General features: G+C 53.5%; 1 protein-coding gene across 1 annotated transcript in view; it reads left to right on the top strand.

The window, feature by feature from the left end:
- LOC140845799 (uncharacterized) overlaps positions 1–24,227 on the top strand; it is a 53,462-nt gene extending 29,235 nt beyond the window's left edge. The window contains exons 2-13 of the mRNA XM_073220876.1: positions 14,375–14,523; positions 15,103–15,192; positions 15,530–15,684; positions 15,824–16,347; positions 17,107–17,322; positions 17,614–17,717; positions 18,201–18,270; positions 18,715–18,780; positions 19,123–19,191; positions 20,068–20,189; positions 20,297–20,403; positions 20,770–24,227. Coding sequence (XP_073076977.1) covers positions 14,375–14,523; positions 15,103–15,192; positions 15,530–15,684; positions 15,824–16,347; positions 17,107–17,322; positions 17,614–17,717; positions 18,201–18,270; positions 18,715–18,780; positions 19,123–19,191; positions 20,068–20,189; positions 20,297–20,384 — 1,653 coding nt within the window. The 3' untranslated portion in view covers positions 20,385–20,403; positions 20,770–24,227. The remainder of the gene's footprint in view (positions 1–14,374; positions 14,524–15,102; positions 15,193–15,529; positions 15,685–15,823; positions 16,348–17,106; positions 17,323–17,613; positions 17,718–18,200; positions 18,271–18,714; positions 18,781–19,122; positions 19,192–20,067; positions 20,190–20,296; positions 20,404–20,769) is intronic.
- Positions 24,228–25,325: the final 1,098 nt, after the last annotated feature.

Below are 25,325 nucleotides of genomic sequence, written 5' to 3'. Positions count from 1 at the left end.
CTCAATGAATCAACCAACTGCGAACTAGATATGTTTTTTGTATTCCTATTGTGTCAAGTCATCTGGTTCGTGAGTTTCACAGCACGTTCCTTGTCCGGGTTTGCTGCAGAAGGATCATAGGAACCGTTGGCAGCTCCTGTTGCGCACTGTTCATGACTCACACCAGACTCCAGGAATTAACACTTTGTTCTTTCCATTAGCTTGGTTTCGGCTATGAATCAAACTTAGGCAGTACACATATTGTACTTTTCTCTTAGATTAGTCTTGGTTATAAATCAAGCTTTAAGCAGAAACTAAACTACAGCAGAGTTAATTGCTGGGGTGTCTACAGCGAGCTGCCTGGGGACAGAATCTGGGCCCTCTCAGTATGATCTGCATTGTTTCAAATCTCAGCCTAAAATATAGAGTCCAGTGAACCTCCCATGCCAAATGAAACCACCCCTATAGGAGGTGAATCAAGGAGTCTTCTACTAGGGAGGGACACCTGACCTACCAGGTGCGGAGACCCCATTTAACCCTGCAGGTGGGATGGAGAAAGTCTTTCAGCTTGAACAGGCAGAGGGATCTGCTGTAACCTCTCTGGCTTCCTCAGAAGTCACAGCCAGGAGGTCATGATGATCGGATTGTACTCAAACACAACCCAGTCTTCCGCAGGGCTGCAGGGTGCCAGTCTAGCACTGTCCCACTTAATGAGACAGAGCTGCTCCACACATTCCAGAAAATACCTTTGCGAAAAACTTCTTGGTCTCTCAAAGCACCTCCAAGAGGTGCACGCCTTCCACTGGGGGGCTTTGTCTGAGCCCACTTTCTCCACGCTTCACACCTCGGAGCACCCCCCAAAGCTCCCGGGTTCCCAGTCCTCCCCCATGGTGCCCCTCAGCCGCCCATCCCCAGGCCAGGCTGGTGTGAGTCCCCTGGTGTCCCACTCCTGGGTCCTGGCTGAGCGGCCTGATGTCTGCGACAAAAGGCTGGGGAGGCTGAGCGGAGGCACTTGGCTCTGATTCTCCCCACACGCTCTCCCAGGACTCTCAGGATGTGTTCACCCTCCCAGGAGGGGAGGCCTGGCCTGGAGGGGAGCTCCAGGATCAGCACAAACACCCCCTTCGGGGGTTCCAGGATGGAGAGACTCTCCAGGCCTTATGCTGCAGGTGGAGCCCCAGATTGGGACTGGGGAAGCAGACGTGGGCCCTCCTGACAGCCTCAGGTGACCAGGAGACAGGAGGTAAAATAGGGACACCCAGGCCACCCCCCTTCCCCTGGACCTTCCCACAGCACGCTCAGAGCCATCTGCCTACACGGTGGTCCCAGGTATGACCTCAGGCTCCCTGGCCACAAAGGGAGGGAGGTTTGGGCAGGAGGAGGGCAGGCGGGCCCCTGGCAGGGCTGTGGCACAGGTCAGACCTGTCATCCTGCACGGCCCACCAGCCTCACCCTGACACAGAAGAGCTTCTGGGCCCCAAAACAAAGCAGCAGCCCTGGGCCCGGTGGGTGGTCACTGGGCCAGCGGTCCGTCCTCAAATGGTGTGTGCAGGGGCCCCAAGCGCAACACGGCCTGGGCTGCTGGTGCTGGGACACCAGGCTCACACGGCTGTGGGCTGCAGCGCACCTTCCCCACCCGGCATGTGCTGGGGAGGTGGCAGGGCCCTCTGGCCCCTGGTGCGCTACTCCGCACCCAGGCACGGGCTCTGGGGGCTCCCTGTCTTCGGGCTCTTCAGAGAAGCTGATGATGGAGTTCTTGTTCACAGGCTCAGAGAATGAACTTTGCAAACACTCAAGGTAGGAGAGCATGTGCGAGGCTTTCATTTAGAGATAAAGCAGAGGACACAGCTCCTGGCTTGCCCCTGCCCGGAGGGGACAAGATAGCCCTGGGGTGATGCACAGTCTAGGGAATTTATAGGCAGGTGAGAGACAAAGGGCCAGGGATGCAGACCTGCTAAATGGTCCCCAAATGCTTATCTTTGAAGAGACACTAAGTTTCTTATCAGTCTTCCAGATTATTTTGCATACTTGCCATTATTACTTGCGTACATTGCATATCATTTGATTAGGGCTAGAGGAAGAAAAGCAGCATCTGGGTAAAGATAAAGAAAATAAGTCGGGCCTTTTATCAGGCTACGGTACATTTTACAATAACCTCATTTAATTGACACAGTGAAGACATGGGCTATGCTGCGGTCTTTTCTTACGTGGGGGATATTCAAACATTTCAGGCCAAGTTACTCCTGGATGTTTGGTTTTAATTAATCTCACACAAGAATGCTTATATTACTTTAGAGAATGAATGTGACTGACTTTGCTTACTTGTTTAATATGGAGTTTCAGTAGGGGTTTTATTCCGGAGGCCCTCACCCTGCTCTGTCTGCGCCCACGGTCCCTGCCTCACCAGCACCGAGGCTCGGCGGCTTTCCTCCCCAGCTGCCATTCCCTCCTAGTTCCTCCTCCAGGCTTCCCTTCCACACTCCCCAAGCTCTCTGCTCCCATGCTCGCACCCCTCTCCCCCCGCCCTCCCAGCCTTCTCCTTCCCCCACCCCTCCCCTGGGCTGGGACTCCTGTTAGGAGGGCGTTGTGCATTCTCCTCGGTTCTTGTCCCCGCCGCAGCAAAGAACTGAGAGGCAGAGACGCAGCAGTCAAGTAGAGTAAAGGTTTTATTTATGGAGAGAAAGTGCACACTCAGAGAGAGGGGAGTGTGGGCTACCTCAGAGAGGGAGGCGCACTGAAAGGGTGGGGGCTCCCCCTTGGAAGGATTTCTCAGGAATGTGACAAAGGGCTAGGGGTGTGGACCTGTGAAGTGGTCTCAAGATGAGACATGAAGTTTCTTATCAGTCCTCCCCCTGCTCGGATTCCCTCCAGCAGAGCAGCTTCCTGGCTGGGCAGCGTATCAGTTAAGACTGCCCTCCCTGCCTCCATGGTGGGCTGAGTTACTGTATGTTCGCTAAAGACTGTGTTAAGAGTGGATAAAATGAAACTTCCTGTGGCCAGGATTTTCACCTGGGCCTAGTCGGCTAGCTCACCACTCATGTGGGCAATAGGTTGCTATTGACTCTATAGAAAGAGCTCCCACCCAGTGCTCTGGGTGACACAGTGTCACGGCAGTGATGCTGCAGGAGAGCAGAGCAGAGGCTGGAGTGGTGGCAGCGCTGAGGTCAGAGGCCCAGAGGATGGCTGTGTGGGATGGCTGTGTAGGCAGGGAGGCCCAGAGGCAGAGACCTGCCTGCTGCATGCAGACTCGCTCTGATTGGATGGGATATTAGGGATTGACCTGCCACTGTGGAAATAAAGTTGGGTATAGCCCTTTCACCCCCAGAATGTTTTACTGTCATTTCTTTGGTCACAATGAATCCATAGCGAACTTGCCCAGGGTTGAAACCCATTGGCAGGACATTAAAAATCTTACTTCTTCACTTCCTGGGTTTTGAAATGCAATCTTAGCTTTAAGATCGAATCTTTCCTGTCTTACTGTGCTGTGATGGCTGAGCTAGCTTGCTAAGTGAACTGTCCAGTCCACAAATTACTTGATGTGGGGATGGAGGAGGAGGAGAAACAGCATATAGGTAAAGGTAAAAAAATAAGCTGGGCCTTTAAGCAGGCTAAGTGAGTCTTACCAGGACACGATTTACTAAACACAATAAAGACAAGGGTATGCCGAGAGACCTTCCTTTGTCTGGGGAATACCCAAGCATTCCAGGCCAGTTACTCCTGGCTTCTTCAACTTTAACTGATCTCACTGAAGAATGTCTATATTCTTAGTTTGCTATTTTTACCCTAGGGAAGGGACAAGCAGAAGGTGCCAAAGAGCCCCGTGCACCTTATTAAGAAGTGCAGACTCTATTTCGTAGGCAATACAGGGTCAGAGAAGGATTTTGAGCAGCGAAATATGATCACTTTCTTATAGGTAGGTCATCTAGCAGTAGTGAGGGGAAAGAATTTAAGTGGGAGGCACTGAAGGATTGGGGGTCAAGTAGGAGGCCACTGCATAGCTTAGGGGAGAGACGGTGAGGGCTTGGAAATCCAGTGCGGTGGTGAGAACTGAGAGGAGACACAGACGTGAGAAAGAGCAAAGTCTGCGGAACCAGGCCTGACTCGCTATGCGCAGGATGGAAGGCGAAGCCGTCTCCCGGGTTTCTTCCTGGGATGGCTGGGGGACAGGTACCGATACTGGTAAGAAAGCTGTGGGCAGAGGAAGATAATGGACTAAGTTTGGAAGACTTTAGGTTTGGGATACTTGTGAGTAACCTAGGAAGAATTAATATTGTCAAAATGGTAATCCTACGTAAGGCAATCTACAGATTCAAATGCAAACCCTATCAAAATACCAACAGCATTCTTCAACGAACCAGAACCAATCGTTCTAAACTTTATAGGGAACCACAAAAGACCCCGAATAGCCAAAGCAGTCCTGAGAAGGAAGAATAAAGCCGGGGGCATGTCACTTCCAAAATTTCAAATCTTACTAGATCTGCATAAAAAGTCAAGATCTACTACAAAGACACAGCAATCAAGACAATTTGGTACTGGCACAAGAACAGACCCACAGACCAGTGGAACACAATAGAGATTCCAGATATTAACCCAAACATATACGGTCAACTAATAGACGATAAAGGAGCCATGGATTTATAATGGGGAAATGACAGCCTCTTCAACAGCTGGTGTTGGCAAAACTGGACAGCTACATGTAAGAGAAGGAAACTGGATCACTGTCTAATACCACACACAAAAGGAAAGTCAAAATGGGTCAAAGACCTGAATGTAGGTCATGAAACCATAAAACTCTTAGAAAGAAACATAGGAAAAAATCTCCTGGACAGAAACAGGAGCAACTTCTTCATGAACATATCTCCCCAGGCAAGGGAAACAAAAGCAAAAATGAACAAGTGGGACTATATCAAGCTGAAAAGCTTCTGTACAGCAAAGGACACCATCAACAGAACAAAAAGACATCCAACTGTATGGGACAATATGTTCATACATGACATATCCGATAAAGGGTTGACATCCAAAATATATAAAGACCTCACGAACCTCAACAGACAAAAAGCAAGTAATCCATTTAGAAAATGGGCACAGGATTAGAACAGACACTTTTCCAAAGAAGAAATTCAGACGGCCTACAGGCACATGAAAAGATGCTCCGCATGGCTAATCATCAGAGAAATGCAAATTAAAACCACAATGATACATCACCTCATACCAGTAAGGATGACCACCATCCAAAAGACAAACAACAAATGTTGGCGAGGATGTGCAGAAAGGGAAACCGTCTTACACTGCTGGTGGGAATGTAAATTAGTTCAACCACTGTGGAAAGCAGTATGGAGGTTCCTCAAAAATCTCCAAATAGAAATACCATTGACCCCGGAATTCCACTCCTAGGAATTTACCCTAAGAATGCAGCAGCCCACTTTGAACAAGACATACGCACCCTTGTTTATCGCAGCACAATTTACAATAGCCAAGGAATGGAAGCAACCTAAGTGTCCCTCAGTAGATGAATGGATAAAGAAGATGTGGTACATATACGCAATGGAATATTATACAGCCAGAAGAAGAAGAAAATCCTACCATTTGCAACAACATACACGGAGCTAGAGGGTATTATGCTCAGTGAAATAAGCCAGGCAGAGAAAGACAAGTACCAAATGATTTCACTCGTGTGGAGCATAAGCACAAAGCAAAAAATGAAGGAACAAAACAGCAGCAGACTCGCAGAACCCAAGAATGGACTAACAGTTACCAAAGGGAAAGGGACTGGGGAGGATGGGTGGGAAGGGAGGGATCAGTGGAAGAAAAGGGGCATTACTATTAGCAGACATAACATAGGGGGGCCACAGGGAGGGCTGTACTGTACAACACAGAGAAGACAAGTAGGGATTCTATAGCATCTTACTACGCTGATGGACACTGACTGTAATTGGGTATGTGGGGGGGACTTGGTGATGGGGGGAGTCTAGTAAACATAATGTTGCTCATGTAACTGAAGCTTGATACCAAAAAATAATCATAATAACAACTTAATAAAAAATTGGGAAAAAAAGATTATCATTTAAATTTGAAGGAGGGATTAAACAATTTCTAGATAAGCAAAAGCTGAGAGAATTTAGCTCCCACCAACCATCTCTACAGTGTATTTTCGAGGGACTGCTACAGATGGAAGTGTTCCTAACATTAAATAGCTGTCACCAGAAGTAACAAAAGGGGATAGACAAAGAGTACAGAATATGACACCTAATATATAAAGAATGAGGAGGGAAAATTAAAAAAACAGCCTCCTTTAGATTGTTTGTAATAGCATACTTAACTGAGTTAAGTTAGATTCTTAGATAGTAAGGAAGATAAGGCACCCTTGAACCTTTGGTCACCACGAACCTAAAGCCTGCAGTGGCAATAAAGACATACCTATTGATCATCACCCTAAGTGTAAATGGTCTGAATGCACCAATCAAAAGACACAGAGGCACTGAATGGATGAAAAAACAAGACCCATCTATATGCTGCCTACAAGAGACGACTCACTTCAAACCCAAGGACGTACAAAGACTAAAAGTCAAGGGATGGAAAAAGATATTTCATGCAACTAATAGGGAGGAAAAAGCAGGTGTTGCACTACTTGTATTAGACAAAATAGACTTTAAAACAAAGAAAGTCACAAGAGACAAAGACAGACACCACATAATGATAAAGGGGTCAATCCAACAAGAGGATATAAGCATTATAAATATCTATGCACCCAACACAGGAGCACCTACATATGTGAAACAAATACAAACAGAATTAAAAGGGAAAACAGAATCAATGCATTCATTTTAGCAGACTTCAACACTCCACTCACTCCAAAGAACAGATCAACCAGACAGAAAATAAGTAAGGAACCGAGGCACTGAACAACACATTGGAACAGATGGACCCGACAGACATCTACAGAACTCTCCACTCAAAAGCAGAAGGATACACATTCTTCTCAAGGGCACATGGCACATTTTCAAGAACAGATCATATACGAGGCCACAAAAAGAGCCTCAGTAAATTCAAAAGGACTGAAAATGTATGAACCAGCTTCTCAGACCACAAGGGTATGAAACTAGAATTAAATTACACACAGATGACGGAAAAGCCTACAATCACGTAGAGGCTTAACAACATGCTCCTAAATAACCACTGGCTCAATGACCAAATAAAAACAGAGATCAAGCAATAGATGGCGAGAAATGACAACAATAATTCAACAACGCAAAATCTGTGGGATGCAGCAAAGACACCGCTGAGAGGGAAGTATACTGCACCACAGGCCTACCTCAGGAAAGAAGGACAATCCCATATGAACACTCTAAACTCACAATTAACCAAACTAGACAAAGAAGAAAACTTGAGGCCCAAAGTCAGTAGAGGGAGGGACATAATAAAGAGTAGAGTAGAAATAAATAAAATAGAGAAGAATAAAACTATTTAGAATCAATGAAAGCAGGAGCTGGTTCTTCGAGAAAATAAACAAAATAGTAAACCCCTAGCCAGACTTACCAAGAAAAAAAGAGAGTCAACGCACATGAACAGAATCAGAAATGAGAAAGGAAAAATCAGAACTGACAGACACCACAGAAATATGAAGAATTATGAGAGAATACTATGAAAAATTATATGGAAAGAAACTGGATAACTTTCGAGAAATGGTCAACTTTCGAGAAAAACGCAACCTCCCACGGCTGAGCCAGGAAGAAACAAAACCTGAACACACCAGGGACCGGCAGGGACACTGACCCGGGAATCCCCGACGGCAAAGCAAGGACGACAGGCACCTCGGGAAACACTTCTAATTCCGAAGGCGCGGCCCCCGGAGGACCGACCCCGGCCGCCCCGCCGCGGGTCCCGCCGGGCCCCTCAGCTCGCCCGGCCCTCGCCTTCGAGGCCGCCGCCGAGGACCTCCACACGCGGCAGGACGCCCTCCGGCCTCCCGCCTGCGCGGACCCCGGACCCCCGTCCCGGGCGGCGGCGGCAGGGCAGCGGCGCGGCCCCCGGCCGGGCCCAGCGAGGACCCACCATCCGCGCCGCCCGCCGAGCCCTCGCACGGCCGCACCCTCACCGGCTCCCCCGCGCCCGCAGGCCGAGGCACAGGTCCCCGCGCCCCGTCCGGGCCCCGCCGCGCCGCGCGGACACGTACCTTCCGGCCCGCAGAGCCGTCGCTGTCGCCTTCACCCCTGAAGCGGGGCCCGCCCGGGACGCTCGGCCGCAGGTCCGCCGGGAGGAAGGCGCAGCCGAGCACAGCGCGTGTCCACCCTCACGCGGTCTCCGCGGGGCCCGCTGCGCGGACGGGACGGCGGCCCGGAGCATGGACGGAGCCGCGGGAGCTGCCTCTGCCTACGGCGCTCGCGAGGCCACCGACTCTTGAATGTGGCGGCGGCGGCGCCTGCAGCTACTCAGCAGCCGCCGGGCTCACTGGTTCCGCGCGCTCGCCCAATGGCTGCCTGCTCCGCGGCGCCGCCTTGCTTACTGGCCACGAGTGCCGTCAGTCGGAGGCGGGCCTGCGGGCGACCTGCGCGCTCATTGGCCGCGAGGGCCGTCAGGCGCGGGCTGTCACTTTCTTCGATATACTGATTTTTCACGAGATGACCGACGCGTTAGTTTTTTAAAAAATTAATCAATTAATTTATTTAGGTGTACTTAATACACAATCGCATTAGCAACAATGTGGTTACTAGGTTCCCCCCATTATGCAATACCCCCCCACACCCCATTACAGTCACTGACGATCCGCGTAGTGACACGCTGTAGAGTCACTACTTGTCTCCGTGTTGTACCGCCCTCCCCGCGCCCTCCCTGCATTATGTGTGCTGACCCTGATGCCCCTCATTCCCCTTGTCCCTCCCTCCCTCCCCACCCACCCTCCCGAGTCCCTTTCCCTTTGGTAACTGTCAGTCCATTCTTGGGTTCTGTGCGTCTGCGGCTATTCTGTTCCTTCAGTTTTTGCTTTGTTCTTATGCTCCACACGAGTGAAATCATTCGGTGCTTGTCTTTCTCCGCCTTATTTCACTGAGCGTAATACCCTCTAGCTCCGTCCATGTTGTTGCAAATGGTAGGATTCGTTTTTTTCCTATGGCTGAATAATATTCCACTGTGTATATGCACCACATCTTCTTTACCCATTCACCTACTGAGGGACACTTAGGTTGCTTCCATTTCTTGGCTATTGTAAATAACTCACCTGTTATTAAGTTATTTAATTTTCAAGGGATTGGGGATTTTCTACATATCTTTGTATTACTGATTTGTAATTTAATGCACTACGGTCAGAGAACAAACATATTTTGTATGATTTCAATTCTTTGAAATTTAGTTCAGTTTTGTGATCTATGTGATCAGTATGTTAATGCTCCTGAAAATTCTGTTGTTGTGGAGTGGAATGTTCTATTAGTGTTAACTAGATCTAGTTGGTGGATACCATTCAGTTTTTCTGCATCTTTGCTGAGTTTATTATCTACTCGTTCTGTCAGTTACTGAGAAAAAAAGTGTTGACATATCCAAGTAGATTGATGGACTTGTCTGTGCTTTCCCTTTAGTTATATTAGTTTTTCTTTTCTTTCTGTTAGCATTTTGGGGTGCTTTTAGTAGGTGCTTTAATATATCTTCTTGGTGACTTTATACTTTCATCATTATGCATGGAGAAGGGTGTGAGCGCGCGGCCCGGTTCCTCTGCCTCTGCGTGTCTTCGGCGCGGGCGCCCCGGCACATGCAGAGCGCACCTGCTGTTGCGGGAGAGCAGCGCGGGACGCGCGGCAGCAGGGTGCCCAGGGCCGCCGGTGGCCTGGGGCGTTCGGCCCGCTCCGTGCCCGGGTGGGGGGCGGGGCTCGAGGCCACGGACACCACCCTCGAAAGACGGGCGCGACCACGGGCCCACGGACGGTGGTCCCCTCCTGTGGGGCCGGGCCTGCCCTACCTCCCTACCGTGGCCAGGAGGGGAAAAGCGCTGCCTCCGGGAGCGCAGCCCGGGCCCGGGGACGGGGGGTCTAAGGCCGGCGCTGGCCGGCGGGTGAGGGCGAGTGGAGGCGATCGGAGCGCAGGGCTTAGGGGCTTCCGCGCTGCGCAGGGAGCCCAAGGCCTGCCTGCGGGGTGGGGGACCCGCCGGCCTGCCCGCGGGTTGGCCCTGCCTCTGGGCGGGGATGCCAGGCTGAAGGCGGGTGTGCCCACCGCCACCCCCAGCCCCCGGACCGCGTGTGGGGGTGGGGGACGAGGCCCGGCATCCGCAGGTGGTCACGGTGGGGCAGGGAAGGGGCTGGGCGAGGGGGGGCACCCGCGGTGAGCGGGCGGGAGGGGCAGGCGGCCGCGAACTCTCTTGTCCCCCCACCCCCCGCATGCCCCAGGAGCTCTTTTCTCCTACTTTCTCTCTAAATAAAAGCCTCCCTGGCTTTCTTTCCTACCTTGATCATGTTGCGAAGTTCATTCTTTGACTATGGGAACAAGAACCCCGGTATCATTTTGGTCTGTTAAAATTCCCCATTCTGCCCCCGCATTGTTTCTGTGTCCCATCAAGTATTTTATCAGACGTTTCCTGTTTTATATTCCTGTGAATTACTTCCCTTTCCCTTGAAGTCGCAGACCCTCACCCCTTCTCCTTGGTTCAAGATGACACACAGACCTCATTCTCCCTGCGTAACTCCAGGGAGGGGAGATCCCAGGGCAAAACACCTTTGAAAGCGAAATCAGGCAAAGGGAGAAATGATGTTCAAAGGCCGTTTATTGCATACAAGGAGTCGCCCTGTGTGTGTGTGTGTCTCTCTCTCTCTCTCTCTCTCTCTCTCTCTCTCTCTCTCTCTCTCTCTCTCTCTCTCTCTCCTGTTGCAGTAGAAGAGAGCCAATACTCCCACCAAGCTCTCTGGTCCAGATAAGCCCTCGCTCGCCCACGTAATCACCCACTGATGGAGACAGACTACTTCTCTCCACCCCTTGGAAACCCCTGTTGATACCGACATGCACTAAAGCCAGGCCAAGAGATTCTGCAAATATTGCAATTTTACCCACACCCTGTCTGTGGAACAGATGTCTATGGCTTCCCTGTATGTACTTAATTAAATTTTGTTACTTTTTCTCCTGTTAATCTGTTTCATGTCAATCTGTTTCTTACTCCAGCTAGGGGAACCTCAGGGATGGAAGAAATTCTTCCTGCCACCACCGGTCAAGTAGCTATGTTTACGAAGGGCTGACCCAGGACCTCCATCTTTTTGTTGAAAGGAGCAAGATCGTGTGAAGAAACTGGAAATTATAGCCAGGATTCCTGCCTGGGTGTCACACACTGTAGACCTGAAGGGCCTGTTAGCACGTGTATGGGATGTTTACAGAGAGGCTGGTCAGTCTTGGGAGTGTTAGGCAGAAAAATAGATATGAGCGGGATGAGAGAGAATTAAGGCCAGTAAAGTTCACTAAGAAAGGGACTCAAAAACCATTCTGTCCCAGGGGACTGAGGCGGAGCAGAAAAGAAAAACAAAACGCTAGTGAATCAGCACAGGAATATCTGCTTGGACCCTTGCAGGCTGCTACTTCATGTGTCTGCACCCCAGCCTCTCTACCACGATTTCCCCTCGAAAAGCCCTGACCGCTCGCGTGTCAGGAGGACGGTGGTTCTCTAAGGCAGGAGCCTGCCACTCCCTCATTTACTAGCAAGTCAACAAACTATTCTTTCCTTTCCTCAAAAGCTTGTCACTGTGTTTTGTGATTTGACCTCAGGGACGAGGAGCGGGTCTTGGCATCAGGAGCAGCACCCCCTCACCCCGACCAAGTGCCCGCAGGGCCGCTCCTTCAGTGTCAGAGGCCACAGGACCGAGCTGTCAGGGACGCAGAGCTCCCGGCTTCCTCCTTGCTAGCCACAGGGGACTGTGCCGGCCAGGAGTGCCTGCTGTGTGGCGGGTCAAGCACAAGCCTCTAGAACTCCCTCCAAAGTACATGTTGAAAGCAGTACTGCCTTCCAGGAGAGGTTACAGTCTGGAGTGACCACCAAGGACTTGGAAGATGTCGGGGTGGTGATTTCCACAGACCCTTATTGAAGTCACCCACGTGGCCTACTCAGAAAACGGACAATTCTTGGAGATGACAGTGCATGATGGTCACCGTGATCGGAGTGTCTCAGATTGCAGTTATTGCTGCACATGGGGCTTCATCACTTGGTCCCCAAGCACCCAGTGTGTAAGTATTGGTCACGAAAATGCTCTTTGTTCTCTTCCTGTGAGTAAAGACCAGCAGGGCAGTCAGCTTTCAGCCGGCAAGGAGACAAAACTATCTCAGAGGCATATCAGACCTCCTGACTTAGGCTGTCACTTAGTCAGAAGGAACCTTCATCTCCTTTTCCTTCCAGAAGCCGTCACACTGGCCCATCCCATTGATGGCACTACGCCGATTGGACACAGTGATCAGGAAGTACAACCTGTCTAAGCACATTGATAGAGCAGTCACGGGTCAGAAGGTGGGAAATAAATCCAACAAAAATTCAGGGGCCTTTCGTCTTTGAGAAGATTCGAGAATTCTATCGTGTGGGCATGCCAAGCTCTCCTAAGGTGATGAACGAGGTGCTGTACCTGGACCCTCCTCCACCCCCCACACACAAAGGGCACAGCAGCCTGGTAGACCACCTCGCATTTCAGAGCATAGACCTCATTTCCAGTGTGCTACTCTGACCCATTTACTGATTGGTCTGAAAAGCACCTAGTTTGAGAGCAGCCTGGACCTTTGGAAGGTGGATGCCAGTAGATGACAACACCTGGATCCCCTCTCCTTGCTGCCCCTTCCAGGTGCACACCTGAACATGGCCTAGCGGGGGACTGGCCTGCCAAGATCACAAGGCCCAGTCCCCAGCCTGACTTGCGTGCTGTTCCACGCTCCGTGCCAAGCCTGGTCGGCATTCCTCCATCTCTGAGTCTGTTCGTCGCACACACGTGACACCAGCCCCCAGAAGCTGGAGGGGTCATTCATGTATCCCTGGGGATGTCCCTAGGGAGGAATGTCTGGCATGACCCTCCCTGTGCAGGCTGGGACATTGGGCAGCTCCGGGGAGGTGCTATGGCTTCAGCAGGACAGGGAACTGGTGACAAAAAGTGGCCTGAGCTCAGCTCTTGTCTCCTCGGAGCTGGGACCCTAGTGTCATTGCCAAAGAGCGAGGGGAGGGATCTGGTGGAGATCTGTGTACTCATGCATGGCAAGGGCCAGGAGGGTGGGCAGTCAGGAGCCCAGACGGGCATGTGGGCGTGTCTGAGTTCACAGAGCGGCCCAGGAAATGGACCCTTGAAGAAGTGATGTCACTGAAGACACGCCCAGTAGAACCTGAATTGTGACCCGGACGGAACCCAGCTCCTGGTCGCAGACCCCAGTCCTGCTCACTTGACCGGAGGCGCTCGACAGAGCAACATGCGGTCTTGTTGTGTGGAGCCTTCTGAAGGCGTGGGAGTCAGGGAAGCCGAGAGGGAGAGTCCTCCTGCTCGCTGTGGGCGCTGGCTGAGAGAACACTTCCAACGCCTCTGTCTGTGTCTCCCGAGGAGCCCCGAGGTAACACAGGGCAGCCCAGAGCGGGCCCCTCCAGGGCCAGGCCACTGTGTGACCCATCCCAGGCTGACCTTTCCCCCGGCTCCTTGTGTGTGTGCAGTGGGCGTGGGGCATGCGGGGACTGAAGGCTGGGGAGCAGGGGGGCAGTCAGTGTCACAGCTCTGGTCTCATCACTCAGTAGTGGAGGTGAGTGTTGGGACCAGGTACTTCCACCCACATGTTAATCCTGAGCCCGGGGGGTGTCCTCTCCTTCCCCCAGGACTGGATATCTAGGCAGATGGCCCTGTGTGCCTGATCTCGGGGACAGGGGTTGGGTTCCACATTACCCCCTGCGGGGAGGTCCACGCAGCCCCGGGTGCCTCCTCACCTGCTACCAGGCTCTGGCTTTGCAGAGCTCCACTCTGGGGAGCATGGAGGAGCTGATGGGTGGATTTACCTACTCCATCTCCCTGGACCTGGGGCAGGCTGCCTACACCCCAGGACCCCATTCCAAGCCTGGTAACCTGCCAGGGCCCTCCCAGGGCTGCCCCACGAGATTGGTCAACAGACCCACTCCAGAGGGCCTGGAACCTCGCTCCCGGGGGCACCCCGTGCCGCTCCTTGCTTGCATCCCAGAGGGCTGGGGGCTCTCGGGTGAGCTGCAAACCTCCCTTGTCCTGGTGGTTCCTGGGTTTCCCACTGACTATCTCCCTGCTGCCCCCCTCAGCGTGAACCTGAGCCATCTGTCCATGGGACTGAGGTCCCCAGGCGCAGGGCTCCCTGGACAGGCGTGAGGAGGAAGGGGAGAAAGCGCACGGGACGAGTGGAACCAGCTCCAAACACCAGCCGGAGCAATCCCGAGGCCAAACTCCCTCCCCAGGACGCTGACCAGCCCACACGTGTGAAAGAGAAGCAGGGACTGTTCACGGCAAGGTCATCTTCAGGGGCAACCCTCAGCCGGAATGCTTCTTGGCCCCTACTCTCTGCAAAGGATGCTGACCAGCCAGCCACGGGCCAGCGGCTCCCCCGGTGAGCATCCAGCCCCTCCTCGGCCCAGACGGGCCTCTGCCCACAGCCCGTGGTGTATCCTGAGTGTCCCCACATGTGTCTGAGCCTCAGTGTGCTCCTCTGACAGGCAGGGTGACTGGCGATCAGCCTGTTAGAGTGCCCATGGGAAACACGGAAGAGGCCTTAGAGGGGCTCCCCTGGCGCCCGGCAGTGGAGAAAGGACTGCCAGCCAATGGGCCACTTTGGGGCTCACTTCTCTGTACCCGATGAAAAGCCTTTGGCCTCACCTGTCAGTGGCCTGGAGCCTGGTTCATTTGGAAAAGCACATGGGAAGCAGCCTTTGGAACGGAGGCTCGCAATTCCCTGTGGCTGTGCCGGGACCTTGTCCCCACCGTGGCCACATGGGGGGACCTCTGGGGACAGCAGAGGAGCGGTACCTGGGAAGGTTCGGGTAGGACTTCCTTCAGCCACAATAGGTATGCAGCACCCACTTTGTGCAGACCCTTTGGGGAAACTTAGCGTAACAGTGAAGGAAGCGGACACACTACTGGGACCCTGGCCCGTGTGGAGTCGGGCAGTCACTTCAGGCGTCATCCGCAGGTCACAGCCAGGAAGCATCACGGGTGATACCCTCACTGCCTCCTCATGTAATGGGGGGCATGAAGAGGGGCCAGAGGAGAATCTGAGAAAGTGAGCGTTCACTGGGCCAGGAGGGGGCACTGCCTGTGTGCACAAAGTGGGTGGAGGAGGCGTGTAGGCCTTGGGGCAGGGGGCGCACAGCAGAGCCCAGCAGGTCACTCATCTTCGGGATCCCACGGGCGGGCTGACGAATGGGGACTTCCTATTCGGGAGGATGGGAGAGGATGGGGTCCCAGGAGAGAGACGCAGGGTCAGGAAGGGGGAGGGGCAGGTGCCTGGACAGGCAGGGGAGTGCACAGCGGACAGGCCCACACAAGGGTGGGCCGCGAGGGCAGTGTGGCGGGTAAGACCAGGCTTCTCACTCTGCCACCCTCTGGCCTTCCCCCAGTCCCAGAATTGGATGGGCTAGGCGCCTTGCCTGGGAGCCCGAGCATGTACCCAGCATCATCAACGCGAGCCAGCTTTCACCCACCGTGGTGGGCCAAGAACTCCACCACTTGGTCCAGGAGGAACAACGGGGGCCCACGGTGGCAGAGCTGGAAGGTGAGGGGCTGCAGCCAGGGAACCAAGTAGGGTGGGCTTCCCGGACTGGGGTTCCCTTCAAGGCAGTGAGGGCTTTTCTGTGATTGTAAGGCGCGGGGAATCAGGCCCAGGGTGACCCTTTCTCTGTGTCCTGCTCCAGACCCACGGCAGATGCAGCTGGCTCCAGGGACACGCGGAGCGCCACCTTCGTGCCTAGAGCCCGTCCAGGAGCTCCCTGAGAACCCTGTGCTGGAGCTACGGCCGGTGTCACCTGCTTCAGCCGCTGCAGAGCTGAAAGATGTCCCAGCAGTGGCCTCAGCCCAGGGGCCAGGCCCTGAGCTGGAGCCCCATGAGCCTTCGGGCCTGGGGCCCAGGGCACTTGCTGGAATGGCACCAGGCGTGGCAGAGCCAGGTCCAGGTCCAGAGCCCACAAACCCCTGTGCTGCGAGCCCCTGGGACATCCCAGGACTGGTATCAGGCCCCGAGCTGGAGCCCCATGAGTCCTCGGGTGCGGGGCCCGTGGCACCTGCAGGAATGGCACAGGGCCTGGAAGAGCCAGAGGTGGCCCTGGAGCCCACCACCCCCTGTTCCATGAGCACCCGGGATTTGCCGAGGGAGGAGGAGCAGACCATCCTGGCGTTTCTTCCCCGCCTGGTGGCCAAGCAGCTGACCCTGATGTGTGCGGTGAGCGGAGCGGGCTCTCGGGGTCGGGGGTGGGCCTTCCCTGTGTCACGGGCTACCCCACACCTGCCCTCCCCTGACGTGGACTCCTGTGATGTGGGCCCACATCCCAGCTTCCCCACGGACTCACCATGTGCCCTGAGAGAATCTCCTCACCCCCAAGCCCTCAATGTCCACATGGGGACAGTAGGGCCGGCCCTTAGGGATCCTTGCAGACCAATGAGGAGGATGGAGCACAGGGAAGGTGGGCAGGGCCTGGCCGGGCTGGGAGGGGCAGGGCAGGGGAGGGGTGCTCAGGGAGGTGCTGCCAGGGCCTTAGGTCCTCGGGCCATTGGCCTGGCAGGCTCCTATGGCCTCCGCACTTCAGAGGCCCCTGCCATAGATCTGACTGCGTGGGAGACACAGACACCAACAAAGGTCCTGGTGGAGTTGTTTAAGGGGAAACTGCACCTGAGTGGGGAGCGGGATCCACGGGGTGGCAGCATGGGAGGCAGATGCCCCAGGCTGGGCCGGCGAGAGCTGCCTAGTGCCTCAGGGAGGACGTGAGTGAGGGGGCCTGTGAGCAAAGCCCCTCTGTGCCCCATTACTGTGGGGTCCTGTGCATGCGGTCCTGGGCGCCTCGGTGGACGGGGTCTGAAGTCCAGACGGCCACAAGGCTCACAGCACGTCCCCAGCTGCCTGGGACCCAGCTCTGATCAGTGACCCTGCCTGGGAACAGGGGCACCAGGGGCACAGCTGGATGACACCTCTTGTCATCCCCAGGAGCTGTACAGTAGGGTTGAACATGGAGAATGCAAGGCCTACGTAGAGAGACACCCACTGATGGAAGACATTGTGCTCCTGGCCCCCAACATCCTTAACGTCATCAAGCAGTGTGCTGCCACGTTTTATTTGGTCATCTCCTCCTGCCTAGGGGGCCCGAGCACGACGGCCCAGGACAGGGCCCGAGTGGTGGAGTTCTGGATACACGTGGCCAAGGTGTGTCATGGGACGGTCCCCAGGGTCCCCTCCTTCGCCAGCTCTCAGGATGGGTGCCTGTGGTCTACCCTGCATGGTCCCTGGGCCCTCCTGCCAGGGGCGTGTGGATCTGGACTCGCAGGCCCCGGGTGGGGGGGGGAACAGCCATCCCGGGCCCCTTCCTTGGGTTGAGCCACAGTCCTCCACCCAGGAGGGCCGCTCAGCAGGTACCAGGTGTGCTAGGCTCCCTGGGTGTCTGGGGGAATAGAGCAGAGAAGCAGGCCACGCTCTCAGCTCTGTCTTCCCTCCCAGGAGTGTCTGGCTCTCAGAAATTTCGAGTCCTTCCGTACCATTATGTACGCCCTGGAGTTCCCTGGTCTACGTCGTCTGGAGAGAACCTGGGGACAAGTTTCCTGGTGGGTAGTCCTGTCTCCGGGACCAGGCCACCTGAGTGGACAGGGACACCCTACGTCTGGCAGTGTCCCTCAGTGGGCTGGGACTTCCTGGGAGGCGGCAGAGTCTAGGGGCAGGGATGGCGGGCTCTTGGGGCCCCCTGTGGGTTAGGCCACGGGTACCCCTGCAGGAATCAGTTCCCTGCAATGTCAGGTGTGGGGTGAAGCCCATTGGAGATCTGGAGCTTGTGCTCTGCAGCAGGAGGTCTCTGCCCCAAGGACAGCGACCTGGCCCAAAGCAGATTCGCGCCCGGGAGAGCAGGGAATGGAGGCCCCAGGTGGAAACACGCAGCCCCTCCCCAGGCCACGGATTCCCAGGGCTCAGGGCCGTGGTGGGAAGCCTCCTGCGGGCTAGTGGGCCTTCTAGGATCCCCGGGAAAAGGGGTCGGCCCCGAGACTCTCCGCCTGCTGGCCGCATGTGTCCCTCCTCCTCTCCCCTCCCCATAGGAAGAGCTCCTGGATCTACAGAAAACTTAAAAAGAGGGACAAGGGGCTTAAAAGGAAGCAGCTCCTCGAGGTAAATGGGGGCTGGAGGTCAGGAAGGGAGGGGTCCTTGGGGCAAGTCCTCTGCTGCGCTGTGGCACAGATTTGGGGAAGACTCGAGGAGTGCGGGGTGAGCCGGGCAAGCTGATGGGGAAAGTAGGGTCCCCCAGGCCCATGAGGTCCTCGTCTGTCTCCCTCCCTGGCTCCACTTGACTGGGGGCCTGGCATCCACTGAGGACGCAGGGGACAGACCCCCAGTCAGGGCTGGGGATGGCATGGGGTTGCAGCAGGGTTGGGGCCTGTGGCTGAGCAAGGTCGGCTTCTCCCCTGGGTCCCCTGAGCCTGTCACAGTCCCTCTGTGGAGGTGGGGACAGCGTAGGTGCCAGGGGGCTCGGGCAAGGCATCCATCCACCACGGTCTGGCTGTGGGAGGCACGTGGGAGGGGAGCATGAGCACCTGAGTGTCGTGCACCTTGCAGGAGGCGAGGGCCATGGTGAGGAAATGGCCACAGTCCCCCGGGGCATCCCAGGATATGAAGAAGCAGGTGAGAGTGGCGCGGCCAGGGTCAGGGCGGTGGGGGTGACCCTGCACCTGCTCCTGGTCCCACCAGCTCTGAACTGCCAGCTCCGGTGTGACCAGAAGGAGGGCGAGAGCAGCTGGGTACAGGGGGAAGTAGGAGGACAGGTGCAGGGCCCACAGGTCCTGGGAATGGCCGAAAGCCAGCCCTGGGAGGGACCAGGAGGGGAGAGCAGGGCAAAGGGAGGGGGGGAGGCCGCACAGGGTGGTCCAAGGGAGCTGGGGGCTGCGGGTGTGGGGTTCAGGGGAGGCTCTGTGGGTGCCCCTAAGGCAGGTGGGGACTCATCACCTCCCCACCCCGGTGGCACAGGGCATGGTCCCATTCCTTGGACTGATTCTGTACGACGCCTTAGAGAAACAACAGGAACATCATGAGGACGTGAGTGACCCAGCAGGGCTCAGGGGGGCAGGATGGTGATCTTTAGGGAGGGGAGATCCCCCAGTGAGCCCGGACCTCTCAGCACCGGGCCACCCCCATTCCTGAGCGTCTCCCCTCCACCCCAGGACCTGGGCTTCTTGGAGAGGACTGCCAGAAGGACCCACCTAAGCCCCGGTCCTGGCCCCAGGGCAGGTGGGGCTGAGGGCTCCAGGGGACACATTCTGGGCAGGACTGGTCTCTCCCTCAGGCCCTGCCCAGTGGGAGGGGTGCTGCTCCTTCAGGGCAGGAAGCACATGAGGGGGGGGGCGGGCTGGCAGTGCCTTCCCGCCTGATGCCTCAGCTCCCCAGAGCAGTCCCCGCTTCTTGGTAGCCCCGAGCCCGGGCCAGGCCCGGGTGCTGTTTCTGGGCAGGCCTGCCCCTTGGAGGGCCCTGGCGGTCCTCCACCTTGAGAAAGGGTGGGGACGTTTCGGCCTCGATCTGGGCTCAGGGGGCTGTTTCCGATGTACTTTGGCCGCCTTGCTGCCTTCCAGGGTGATGGTATAAAATAGAGAGAGTTGAGTGCCCAGCCATGAAAGGTGAGGGATGTAGTCAAGACACCCTGGGCAGGACCTAGTCCGGGCCATCCCCTGGGTCTAACGTGTGTTGAGAGAGTTAAGACACACAGAGCTCAGGACACTAAAGGCTTTGTCAGGTGGGGGATGGGATGGCATCAAGGCCGCCTTCCTGGAGGAGGAGCTGGAGACCCAACAGTGGGAACAGGCTGGGCTGGATGGCATTGGAAGGAAGGCGGGTTTCCATGAGCAAAGATCCGGGACCATCCCAGTGCCCCACTCCTCACCCCCTCCTCATCTGCATCCTGTCCTTCCTCTGCCCCAGGCCACTGACTTCCTAGAGGAGCTCCTCACATACAAGTTCCTGGCCAGGCAGTATGACCTGGAGCCCAAGGAGCACTTCCTGTTCTTTTTCCACACAGTGGAGCTCCTGGGTGAAGAGCAGAGGTGAGGCTGCCAGGAGTGGGGTGTGGGCTGTAGCTGCCGGCAGGCTCTGGGGGAAGGGCCCCCTGCCATGTGGCTCCAGGGCTCACAGGTGTCCCTCTGTCCTGCAGCTACGGCCTGTCCTACCATCTGGAGCCCCCAGGTCAGAGGGCAGGCAGAAAAGGACTGTTACAGTTCTTCAGGTCCCGCAAGATTTAAACTTATGGGCCAGGGCCAGGTGAGTTTCTGGGCTGGGGTGTTCAGCAGGGGGTGGGCTGTTCCCAGTGTCAAGGAAGCTTTGCGCCATGCAGGGAGGGTGTGGGAGCGTCCTAAAGACCGGTGCGGCTGCAATCCTGCTCCACTGCCGATCGGTTGTGCCAGACTGAAGGGTGGTTTCCCGCCCCCTGTGGGACCCAGTTTCCTCCTCTGTGAGTAGGTGACGCTCAGAAGCCTTTCTGTGACAGGGACTCCCAGGTGCTGGTGATTGACAGGACCCTCCGCACAGGGCCCGGAGCCCAGAGGGCAGTGGGGACGGGGTGGAAGCAGGATAATGGGGGGAACCCGGGATAAGCAGTCTCTTCTGCTCACCCGCGTGGCCCTGTAGCTGCTGTCATCGGGCCCTCGGCCCTGCTGGTGTCCTGGCTGCATGTGGAGGAGACCTTCTTCCCCTTCGGGCAGGCGGCACCCGGCGCCCCAGGACCCCTGTCTGCCTGCTGCTCCTCCTCCTCCCGCTGCTCATCCGGAGCCTCTGCTGGCACTAACTACTGCAGGAGGCTCACACTCCCATGAAAAGCCCGCCAACTGAATCACACCCAGTAAAATAATGAATACCCTCTGTGTGTTCCAGTTGTACTCTTCCTGTCTTCCTCCACCTCTAGTGGAAAGAGCCAAAGTGCGTATTCCCCTATCAGAGAGAAGGAAATCAGGGAATTCCACCTAAACTGAAGGATTCAAATCCCCAGGCACAGCCAAGCACCATGTCAAAGGTCACACCCCATTTGGCCAAACAAAAATACTATTACTCTATTTGTAGCCTTAATGAGTAACCGTAAAATCCAACAGCTACCAGCTGATGGAAGGTGGAAGGGGAAAATCCCAGTGTTTAAGCCGCCACACGCACAGGGTCCTAGTGCCATTCCCGTTCGTCTGCACAGTAAACATGCTTTAACACGTCACTACACTCTTGTCAGCTGCCCAGAGGCGATGTAACTGGTGCAGCTCAGCTGGCTGCTAACTCGCTTCAGGCCAGAGTAACAGAATAGCGCCCACGGGAACAGGGACACCACACCGGGAGAGGGGAGCCTCTGGGCAAAAGGCAGGTCACAGACGTGAAAGTTTGCTTCATAAAATAATATGTCATATTTTAAAGTGAGTCCCTGAAAGTCCCAGCAAGCCACCCAGAAACAAGCTTAGTCAGGGCCCGTGACCCAGGGGGTGGGCGGGGGGCGGTGGTGTCCCCGTTTCCAATCCCAGGGTGCATTCACACAGTTAAGGGGCACAAAGAACTCAGGGCAGGAACCTGCGGGTGCACTTCCTTAGATTCAGAAATGCTGTCACACTTCATTTTCTGTCTCAGATTTCATTACTCCTCCTCCCAGACCTCTGGGAATGCTTATTTGAAACACAAATGGGGGCGGGCAGTGTTAACGAGGCCTAACTGGGGGCTCTGAGTGGCCAATTGCACAAGAATCCATCTCAGCTCCTGGTTTCTGAGGCTGTGTGTTTTCCTTTTTCTCTTCTGCTTTTACATACACACAGGCGCAAGTCATGGCTGGCCTAAGAACCAAAGCCAGCAGGGGCTTGTCTTTGCGTAAAGTATCTCCATAATTTCATCACAAGAAGTCAGTAGGATTTTTGGATGAATACAGTCAGCATCTGACAGGACCCAAGAACATGTCCACTATTCAGGGAATCACACAGCACAATAACCATACCGTCTCAGATTTTTTCCTTAAAACTGCAACTTAGAAAGCATGCAAGCTAAAGTTAAGGAATTCTGAAGCTGACTGACTGCCAACAGGCACCCTCCCGCGGTGTAAGGGGAAAAAAGCATTCAGCGTTAAGGCGGCGTCATCCTTATCGATGTAACATTTTCTCCATTTTACTTTCTATCTATTTTGTCCCCATGGAAGGTAGTAACTTACCCATTTCCCCCACCTCCCAGCAGGGTGTCTTTTAAGTAAAATTTTATAGCTATAAACATACTAGTCAAACAGCTTTTTACATTTCTTCAACGCTTGTTATTTCTGAAAGGACTAAGTGTGATTAGAATACATCAATGACTGTGCCTTTTGATACCCCGCAATAGCTCTACCTGCCTTAGCCCTTCAGGACACCACGAGCTCCTCGTCAGAAACACTCCCAGTATTTTGAAAACATACAGTGATGTCTGTCTGCTTGGTATCAACTTTGGGTTTAGTCTATACAAATCCAACGTCCTCTGTGTCTGCTGAAACATCCCCTTATAATCTTCATTCCCATACCTGGCTTAGTCCGTAAAGATGTATTACAATGTAGAAAGCTATCAAGCGTATCGAGTATTTAGCTATGCAACCTTAGACCCAACATGGAAATTTTAATCCGTCTTTCAGAGCCAACATAACTTTCCCTCAAAACTGCCCTGAATATATTTTAAGGTTGCTAACTTCAACTACAGAATTCCTCACTTTCCAAAAACAGGAGAATTATGATCAATAACAATCTTTGTTTATATCACTCTGTTCCTAGGACGCTGGTCATGAAAGTTAAGTTTTAAACAGGCCAAGCAAAAAGCTAAATATTTTGTAAATGCCTACTATTCATATCAATTCATATTCATGCCAATTATGTAGCCTGTTCCATGTATTACCAAATTCTGTATGTTAGTTTTAAATCAAATGCAGTACGTACATCAGCTGTTAAATTTTTATTGCATTCCATCTGGTCTATTCACACATGAATGTGTTACTGAGGAGGAGCATTTAAAAATGTACTCCATTTCTTTTATCACAAACACACAGATACAATTTCACTGAAAAATTTGGTCTCTAATGCAGTATTATTTCCCTAATATGTGTAAAGTCCAAGTTCACTGTGACAATAACTTCCCACCTATACTTCGACTCTGTGTGTATTTCCTACATCTATCATTCAGTATTTCATACATACTTCCCTACCTGTACTTTGACTTACACATCATTCTGAGAAACTGATGCTTGCCCTATATTCACACCTTTATGAATGCCAGCCCATCATTCCAAATTTTAAAAATAACACAGACTGACAGACAGAAAGATGAATGTGCCGATGGACAGATGATCAATCAGGTATAACAATATGAAGTAGCAGAAACTAGGTGGTAGGCGTTGGAGTGTTCCATGTAGAATCCTGCCGATTTCACTGAGCATTTGAAAATGTTATGATGAAACCTTGGGAGAACAACCGCCCATTTGCAAGGCCCACCTTACCAGCCACCACAGGACCCCATTTTTCTCCAAGGCATTTAACCCTTTCTATGACCCATCGGTTGTTTATGTGTGCAAACTCATCTCCCGGCAGGATTCACGTTTGAATCATTTTTCTCTCATTCAATTCCATCTATTACATCATCTTGTACACAACGACCATTCAACACATGACAAAAAAAATACTTGACCACTTATGGAAAATAAAATAATCACTATTTATTTTTACTAATAAAATTGTTCTCATATAATACAGACAGCTATCAACTGCTACACATAGGAAGCTGAAACAGAAAAGACCTGTCTGTATCCCAAGAAAAAAAATGGCCCAACCAAGTATTTGCAATCTGAGATGTTAGAATGATTCACAGCTCTTGAATTAAGAGATGACCAGACCTTCCCTCAGGGAAGGCAAACATGCCTTTGGGCGGGAGCTGAGACCGGAAGTTGGTGACCTGAGCCTTTCAAGAGTAGGCCAAGTTTGTGCGATTCCCAGGAGAGGTGTAGGTGCTCCAAGTCCTGGGGACACTTGGGACTGGGGAGAGGCTGGGGAGTGAGCATCTTGTGGTCTCAAGGGACTCGGCAAAGAAGAGTTAGCAGACTTGGGGAGGCTAAACCAGGTTTGTTGACTAGGGAGCGGAGTGAATTAACCATCACCCAAGTCAGGGAGGAAAAATGGGGAGCTTCCCGGAGAGCAGGACTGGGTCTAAACACGGTGACCTTGAGGTGAAAGTGGGACCTTTATGGCCTTGAGATAAACGGAGACATAGGCCAATAGAGTCAGTTACCTAGGAAAGGGCCAGAGAAAAAGACCAACCAGTCCTGAGGTATCCTTACCACGGAGAAGGAGCTCAAATTACCTTAAACCAAAAGGGAGTGGAAGCCACAACGGGGTCATCAGGATAGTGGCACGTAACAGAGTCCGAGCTGAGAAAGGATTTCTGCCAAAGGAGCGGCCAATGGGAAATGGAGAAAGGGGATGATTCAGACACCCCCTTGCCAGCGTCCGTGACTCAGTGACCACAAAGAGTGCCACTTCAGCAGCCATCAAACACCAGAAGTGGGGCTGCACCAGGCAGGCCCCATCTCATTTTATTTTTTTCGGTAAAGAATACCGTAGCCTGAAAGAAGGGCACCCGGTGGATTTATGTCCTTATGTAAGTAATGTATTAAGGTTACCTCACTTAATAATAAACAGGAAAGTGGTTACATATATAGCTTTCTAATTTTATTTCAATTAATATCAAAACTAGTTTGCTTTTTTCAAGCTTATATCAACAAAGCTATATGAAGATAAATTGTTTCAAAAAAAAAAGAAACAAGGTGGCGGCCCAAATGTCCTCCAAGTGGCCCGAATGACTCCACCCCAGACCCAGTATGGGCAGCGCTCAGCCCACAGGTCAATGAAAAGGCAGACGGAGTGAAGTAACCTGGGATGCCAGTGGGAGAAAGGTCGAATCATACGAAATCACAGACGTACAAGAAGTCATTTTCATGTTTCACCTGTTCCTTAGACGATCACAAATAGCAAGCAGTCATTTTCTGCAAGACTTTCTGTGCCGCTCACTGACTTGAGCTCTGTTGGTCCACATCAGGAATCAGCAAACGGGGGGAATTCTCCCACATTCAGTACATCTGCATAGGCACACCCTCGGGGGTACAAGCCTTTGCCCCTTAAGACACCAAAACAAACAGTTTTTAAAGGTCGTCTGGTCTT

This window comes from Manis javanica, chromosome 13 (genome assembly GCF_040802235.1).
Source record: "Manis javanica isolate MJ-LG chromosome 13, MJ_LKY, whole genome shotgun sequence".
In the NCBI taxonomy this organism is placed as follows: Eukaryota; Metazoa; Chordata; class Mammalia; order Pholidota; family Manidae; genus Manis; species Manis javanica.
This window is presented reverse-complemented; position numbering and strand designations above follow the sequence as displayed.